This window comes from Martes martes (assembly GCF_963455335.1).
Source record: "Martes martes genome assembly, chromosome: 8".
Classification (NCBI taxonomy): Eukaryota; Metazoa; Chordata; class Mammalia; order Carnivora; family Mustelidae; genus Martes; species Martes martes.
The window spans coordinates 129,188,308-129,197,020 of record NC_137895.1 but is presented as its reverse complement, the minus strand read 5'-3'; the positions used below and the strand labels follow the sequence as shown (position 1 = coordinate 129,197,020).

Below are 8,713 nucleotides of genomic sequence, written 5' to 3'. Positions count from 1 at the left end.
AATGATTAAATGATAGAACGTACAGTGTGCTTAGGTGGCTCAGTCGGTTAAGCAACTGCCTTGGGCTCACGTCATGATCCCAGGGTCCTGGGATGGTGTTCTGTATCAGTGTCTGTTTTCAGCAAGGAGCTTGCTTCTCCATCTCTCTCTGCCTGCCACTCTGCCCACTTGTGCTCTCACTGTCTCTCTGTGTCAAGTAAATAAATGAAATCTTAAAAAAAAAAAAAAAGAATGTATAGTTGACATGGTTTGAATGGGTGCAGTTATATGAAGATTTTTTCAATAAATACATGACAGTACTATAAGTGTATTTTCTCTTCCTTATGATTTTTTTAAAGATTTTATTTATTTATTTGATAGATCACAAGTAGGCAGAGAGGCAGGCAGAGAGAGAGGGAGAAGCAGGCTCCCCACTGAGCAGAGAGCCCGATGTGGGGCTCGATCCCAGGACCCTGAGATCATGACCTAAGCTGAAGGCAGAGGTTTAACCCACTGAGCCACCCAGGCACCCCCCTTATGATTTTTTAAAAGATTTTTATTTATTTATTTATTTATTTGACAGAGAGCGAGAGAGAGATCACAAGTAGGCAGAGAGGCAGGCAGAGAGAGAGAGGAGGAAGCAGGCTCCTTGCTGAGCAGAGAGCCCAAGGTGGGGCTCGATCCCAGGACCCTGGAATCATCACCTGAGTCAAAGGCAGAGGCTTTAACCCACTGAGCCACCCAGGTGCCCCCTCTTCCTTATGATTTTAATAACATTTTCTTTTCTCTAGCTTACTTTATCATAAAAATATAGTACACAGGTTAATTAACTGTTTTTGTACAAGTAAGTTTTCTGGTCAACAGTACTCTTGGGGAGTCAAAAGTTATTCACATATTTTTGACTGCGAAGGGTCAGTGCCCTTAACCCCTGCATTATTCAAAAGTCAACTGTATTAGAATTAATTGTCTGATTGTCAAGGTTGTACCGTAGTTATGTGGAATGTACTGACTTGTAGGATATAAATGCTTTGGGAATCAGGCATAATTTAACAATTGTCTTGCAAATGGTTCTGGGGTAAAAGTTCTTTTTTTTTCTTCTAATGTTAAGACTGTTCTCAAAAAGTAAATAAAAAATAAACAGAAAAGGTGAAAAGCCTTAGGCAAATCTTATTTCACCATGGGGGAAGAGCTATGAATCAGTATTTATTTATTTATTTATCCATTTATTTTATTTTTTGAAAATATTTTATTTATTTATTTGACAGAGAGAGAGAGAGATCACAAGTAGGCAGAGAGGTAGATGGAGAGAGAGATGGAAGCAGGCTCCCCTCTGAGCAGAGTGCCTGATGTGGGGCTCGATCCCAGCATCATGAAACCATGATCGGAGCTGAAGGCAGAGGCCCAACCCACTGAGCCACCCAGGTGCCCCAGAATCAGTATTTAAAACTAAAATCATACATAGGTTTTATGGCACTATAAAAATTAGAATACATGCAAACATTGACAATAAACTTAGCAGCAATATATCAAAATAATGTCTGTCTAAATCTCTAGGTTCATATGTAGTAATAAAAATTGGGAAATACCAAAAAGTTATCAATTAACATGACTGAAGTATTCATGAAAACTTGGGTTGGTTGGGTGCTGTTTAGAAAGCTGGTATTTGGGCAGCCTGGAGCATGTAAAACCCATAATGCTGATTTCCACATAAAAAATCTGCTTAAAAGTTAATTAGCTGCCAAGAAACATAGCTTAAAATATTATATAAACTTTCATTACACACATGATCCAAAAAGATGTTCCTTTAATGAAGATTTTTACATATCATCCATTTAATAGGAAACAATTAAAATGTTGTATAAACATCCAGTAAATAATTTTTTACTATTTATCTTTCAGATGCTATACTTTTTCTTCAGAAACTGTGAGTAATCTCTGTATGATTCCAGTACATCATCATAACTTGTATGTCTTTCAAAAGTAGATTCTAAAGAGGTGGCCCCAATAGATGAGTGTGATTCAAATTCAGCATAAGCTGAAAAGGAAAAAAATTAGTCTTTATCTACAATACTTCATTCTTAACTAAAAGTTAGTAAAAAAACAAAGTTGAAGCCTTATGAGTGTTATGAAGAATGAAAAATATCTAATACAACTACAATATAAAATACAAGATTACTTTTAAATGTATTTTGCTCGTGGTTGCCCACTGAGGTAATTGCTATTGTGGATAAATATCAGAGCTTCTGTTTTTCTCATTACAAGATGATAACAGAGCCCACCCGTGAACAATCATATACGACAGACTGAAAAATCAAACAGGCAACTTTCAGAGTTGAACATAAGAACACACAGAAGGAAAATCCTAGTTTTCTATCAATATTGTCTGCTTTTTGGTGGAGGGTATATGTAAGTTGATACCTGAAGGACAGGGAAGAAGTGTGCCAGGTAGAGGGAAGACGCATATACAAAGAACATACACAGAGAGTGAGGAACAACACTTGTGGAATTGCAAGGAGTCGACGCTGAAGAGGTGCGAGAGCAAAGCAGCAGAGTAGGGTAAATGTTAGTGATAGAGAAAGTTTGAAAAATCTGGCTAGAACCAAACTGATTTGGGTGTTTTTATTCCATGTACGGAGCTTGGAATTTTACCCAAGGGCAAAAGGTAAATCAATGAGAAAATCAATGACTGAAGATTTAAATGTCACCTGTCAAGTGACAGCTATTTGAACTATAATTGCTTAACTAAGTATTACCTAAGACAAGACTGTTTTTTTTTGGGGGGGGGGGCATATCATTAGCAGAAACAAGGATTTGAGAAAGCCCACATATTCAGGTTGACCATTCCAGAGGGATGGCAGAAGTGAAGGAAGATTACAGCTTGAAATAACAGATAAATAGGCATTTGGAGATTTTTTTTTTAAAGTCTGAAACACAATGACTAAATGAGGAATAAGTATATTTCTCATTATGTTTATGTTTTACATTTTTATTAGATATATATTAAAAATTTTTACATAGTACCTATTATCCAAACGATGGAAAGCAATGCCATTTACCATACATAGTCTATTTCAGAAATCAATGACCATCTTAATTCAGAAATTTGGCAACATACCTTCCTCTACTCCTCTAGCTATATTTTTTTCCAACTCCTGCTGCATCTGAAATAAGTAAAATATTATTTATAATGTTCAAGTTAAACAAGAGACATTATTGTAGGAATTATATATAGCTTATGAAGTGTGAACTTAAAATAACACTATTATGTCCTCCATGTTGTTGTGCTCCACAAATAACTGAAACCATATGATAATTGACTCTCAAGAGAAGAAGGGAGTTGAGGGAAATTGGAAGTGGAGATGAACCATGAGAGACTACAGACTCTGAAAAACAATCCGATGGTTTTGAAGGGGCGGGGGGTGGGAGGTTGGGGGACCCAGGTGGTGGGTATTATGGAGGGCACAAATTGCATGGAGCACTGGGTGTGGTGCATAAACAATGAATCCTGTTACACTGAAAAGAAATTAATTTTAAAAATTTCATATAAAACCACTATTAGAGAATAAAAGTAAGTTAGGGATTGCTTAAATAGAAAGATAACCACATAAATAAAATAAATCCCTACTTATTTTAATCTTAGGTAACAGAAGAAATACATGTAATGCTATTTAGATAAATCTGATAAAAAGTACAATTAATATTGGTCTATTAAATATACAAAATTTCTGGAAGAAGAGGAATATGGCAGAGCCATAGGGGACCATAGTTTTGTCCAGTCCCTGGAATTCAGCTAGAGGTTTCAAATCATTCTGAACACCTGTGAACTCAACCTGAGATCTAAGAAAAGAACTGTTATAATTCTACAAATAGAAAAGTGACCACGTTCTGCAAGGTAGGAGGTGTGGCGTGGAGAAATGAATCCAAGATGATATATGGGAAGATAAACTCTTGGTGGGGTGGGGGGCATAAACCGCTTATCAGAAAGTGATATAGCAGTGGCGTGCAAACTGGAACTTTTATAAGTCCAATCTGGTGAGGGACATCCCTGCTTGAAAAGCACTCAGGTGGAGAAGTAGGTCGGAATCCTAGGTAGAACTGCCAGATCTCAGGATCCCCGAGGTCACAGAAAGAATGGGGTGCCTGAGTATGGGAGAGTTCCCAGGTGTTTCAGCAGGGAAGCCAGCTGCAATCAAAGAGCAGAGGAGGGGGCTTTCAGCTCAGTGTTGCCATTAACCACAAACCCCATCCCATTGGGTAACGGCTCTTAGAGCAGGGGCCCAACACACAGAAAATCCAGGGCAAAACCTCCCTCCCTCCCCCTGGAGGAGCGGCATGAATGCATGCCACAGGAGACTGCAAAGTTTGGAAACTCCAAAGGGGGTTGCATGGCTGAAATAAAAATGTTCAAAGGCTGGGCGTATACAGAGTGCATACAGAAACCAGGGAGACAAGAGTGATTGACAGCTTTGCTGTGAGGGCACACTGAAGAGTGGAGGGTGCCCGCTTTCAGCTCTGGGCTGGACACTGGGAGGCTCACATTTTCATTCTAATCCTCTCAAGCACTGCAAAAGCCACAAAGAGGGATCTGGAAGCCCTTACTTAGCCTGGCCCCCTCGCAAGGGCAGTGCAATACCACCAGGGCAAATACCTCTGAGAATCAGCTCAAGCTCAACAGGCCCCTCCTCCAGAAAATCAGCAGCAACTTCCCCCTAGAATCAAGTTTAACCAATCACAGAGAACTGAAAAACTCTAGTGCTGGGGGAAAATACTATATAGGACTCATGGCTCCTTAACCTTTCAAGTTTAATTTTCTTTTTCTTTTTCCATTTCAACCAATTTCTCATTTTATCATCTCAGGTTTTTTAAACTTTTTTAATTTCAATTTTTATAGTTACATTCTATCCTTTCATAGTGTTTAACGTTATTTTCTTCTTTCTTTACAATTTTGGGATGTAGTTCCCTCCAGCAAACAGACCAAAATATACCCAGAATCTAGTGTATTGCTCTGTTCTCAACACCTGTCCGATTATATTCTCTCTCTTTTTACATTTTTCTTTTACTTATTTATTTATTTTGGTTTCTGGTCTCTTCTCATTGGTTTAAGATTATATTTCTCTGGGGTTGTTTTTGTTATTTTAGTATTTTGTTCTCTCATTTTCTATTCTTCTCTAGACAGAATGGCTAGATGGAAAAACTCACCTGAAATAAGAGAACAGGAGGTACTACTGACTGGCAGAGACCTAATCAGTATGGATATAAGTAAGATGGCAGAATTAGAGTTTGGAATAACAACTATAAAAATACTAGCTGGGCTTGAACAAAGCACAAAAGACACTGGAGAATCCCTTTCCGCAGAAATAAAAGAACAAAAATATTACCAAGTTGAAATCAAAAGGTTATTAAGGAGATGCAATAAAAAAAAAATGGAGGCTCTACCTCCGGAAACAATTTGGAGGTTCCTCAAGAAGTTAAAAATATGACCTAGGAATTCTACTGCAAGGTATTTACCCCAAAGATGCAAACATACTGATCTAAAGGGGCACCTGGACACCAATGTTTATAGAAGCAATCTCCACAATAGCCAAACTGTGGAAAGAGCCCAAATGTCCATCAACAGATGAATGGATAAAGAAGATGTGGTGTATATATAAATACAATAGAATATTATGAAGCCATCAAAAAGGATGAACTCTTGCCATTTACACTGATGTGGATGGAAACGGAGGGCACTATACTGAGATAAATAAGTCAATCACAGAAAGACAATTATCATATTGTTTCATACATATGGGGAATGTAAGAAACAGTGCATAGAATCATAAGGGAAGGGAGGGAACATTAAATAGAAGAAATCAAAGAGGGAGACAAATCATGAGAGACTCTTAACTATAGGAAAAAAACAGATGTTTGCTGAAGAGGAGGTGGGATGGGGTGGGGTAATTGGGTGATGGGCATGAAGGAGGGCACGTGATGTGTAGAGCACTGGGTATTATATGCAACTGATGGTTAACTGAACACTATATCTGAAACTGATATATCATGTATCAGCTAATTGAATAGAAATTTTAAAAAATTCATCAAGTACATAATGGGTAATGGTGAAATAAAACACTACTTATCTTTTAGAGACTTACTGAGCTGTAATTAACTAATAAATATTAACTATTTCAAATTTTAGAAATTGGAGGCTCTAACTGCTAGGATAAATGACACAGAAAGAAGTAGTGACATAGAAGACAAAATGATGGAGAATAAAGAAGTTGAGAAAAAAGAGAGATAAACAATTATTGGATCACGAGGGGAGAATTCAAGACATAAGTGATACCATAAAGCAAAACAATATTAGAATAACTGGAATCCCAGAAGAGGAGGAAAGGAGGTGTGGCAGAAGGTATATCTGAGAAATTATAGCAGAGAACCTCTGTAATCCGGGGAAGGAAAAAGGCATTCAAATCCAAGAGGCAGAGAGAACCCCCTTCAACATCAATAAGAATAGGCCAACACCTCGACATATAGTAGTGAAGCTTGCAAATTTCAGAGACAAAGAGAAAAATCCAGAAAGCAGCTCAGGACATGCCAGAAAGGACTGGCATGGTACAGTCAGGGTGCTAAACCAGAACAATATGCAGCCAAGAATACTTTATTCAGCAAGGCTGTCATTCAAAATAGAAGGGGAGATAAAGAATTTCCAGGACAAACAGAAACTAAAAAATTTGTGACCACCAAACCAGCCCTGCAAGAAATACTAAAGGGGATCCTTTAAGCAAAGAGAGAGCCCCAAAGTGAGATAGGCTAGAATGGAACCGAGACACTATACAGAAACAATGACATTACAGGTAATACAATGGCACTCGATTCATATCTTTCGATAGTTACCCTGAAAGTCAATGGGCCACATTCCCCAAGCAAAAGACATAGGGTATCATTGGATAAAAAAGCAAGACCCATCAATATGCTATCTGCAAGAGACTCGTTTTAGACCCAAGGACACCTCCAGATTGAAAGTGAGGGGGTGGAAAAACCATTTACCATGCTAATGGACATCAAAAGAAAACCGGGGTGGCAATCCTTCTATCAGACAAATTAGATCTTGAGCCAAAGGCCGTCGTAAGAGATTTGGAAAGACACTGTCATAATTAAAGGGTCTCTCCAAAAAGAAGATCTAACAATTGTCAAGGTTTATGCCTCTAACATGGGAGCAGCCAATTACATAAGCCAACTAATAACAAAATTAATGAAACACATCGAGCATGATACAATAAATAGTAGGGGACTTTTACACTTCACTCACTGCAATGGACAGATAATCTAAGCAGAAGATCAACAAGGACACAAGGGCTTTGAATGACACACTGGACCAGACAGACTTCACAGATGTATTCAGAGCACTCTATCCCAAAGCCGCAGAATACATATTCTTCTCCAGGGCACATGGAACTTTCTCCAGAAGAGATCACATACTGGGTCACAAATCAGGTCTCAACCGGTACCAAAAGTGTGGGATCATTCCCTCCGTATTTCCAGACCACAGTCCCTTCAAACTTGAACTCGATCACAAGAGGAAATTTGGGAAGAACTCAAATACACGGAGGCTAAAGAGCATCCGACTAAAGAATGAATGGCTCAACCAGGAAATTAAGAAGCAAGTAAAAGAATTCATGGAAACAAAGGAAAATGAAAACACAACCCTTCAAAATCTTTGGGATGCAGCCAAGGCAGTCCCGAAGAGGGAAGTATAGAGCAATACAAGCCTTTCTCAAGAAACAAGGAAGGTCCTAAATACACCACCTAACCTTCCCCCTAAAGGACCTGGAAAAACAACAGCAAAGAAAGCCTAAATCCAGCAGGAGAAGAGAATTAATAATGACCAGAGCAGAAATCAATGAAATACAAACCGAAAGTACAGTAGAACACAGCAACAAAACTAGGAGCTGGCTCTTTGAAAGAAGGAATAGGATCGATAAACCCCCGGCCAGACTTTGCAAAAAGAAAAGAGAAAGGACCCAAATTAATAAAATCATGAATGAAAGAAGAGAGATCACAACCAACACCAAGGAAACACAAACAATTTTAAGAATGTATAATGAACAGCTATTTGCCAACAAATTAGGCAACCTGGAAGAAATGGTAACAGAAAAACTTGAACAGACCCATAACCAGCAAGGAAACTGAAGCAGTCATCAAAAATCTCCCAACAAAGAAAACTCCAGGGCCAGATGGCTTCCCTGGAGAGTTCGACCAAACATTGAAAAAAGGAATTAACATCTATTCTTCTGAAGCTGTCTCCAAAAATAAAAATGGACGGAAAACTTCCAAACTCTTTCTATGAGGCCAGCATTACCTTGATCCCAAAACCAGACAAAGGCTCCACAAAAAGGAGAATTACAGACCAATACTGCTGATGAATACAGATGCAAAAATTCTCACCAAGACACTAGCCAACAGGATCCAACAGTACATTAAAAGGATTATTCACCATGACCACGTGGGATTTATTCCTGGTCTGCAAGGGAGGTTTAACATCTGCAAATCAATCAGTGTGACACAATACGTTAATAAAAGAAAGGACAAGAACCATATGATACTCTCAATAGATGCAGAAAAACCATCTGACAAAGTACAACATCCCTTCTTGATTAACACTCTTCATGGTGGAGGGATAGAGGGAACATACCTCAATATCATAAAAGCCCACAGTGAGTATCATTTTCAATGGGGAAAAACTGAAAGCTTT

The 8,713-nt window shown here is 38.4% G+C and overlaps 1 protein-coding gene across 1 annotated transcript in view; it reads right to left on the bottom strand.

Annotated features, from left to right (window-relative positions):
• Positions 1–1,222: 1,222 nt before the first annotated feature.
• Positions 1,223–8,713, bottom strand: part of LOC308347644 (ankyrin repeat domain-containing protein 26-like) — a 98,448-nt gene continuing 90,957 nt past the window's right edge. The window contains exons 18-19 of the mRNA XM_080811233.1: positions 3,095–3,140; positions 1,223–2,014 (exon numbers count right to left, since the gene is read on the bottom strand). Of these exons, the coding sequence (XP_080667359.1) occupies positions 1,875–2,014; positions 3,095–3,140 (186 nt within the window). The 3' untranslated portion in view covers positions 1,223–1,874. The remainder of the gene's footprint in view (positions 2,015–3,094; positions 3,141–8,713) is intronic.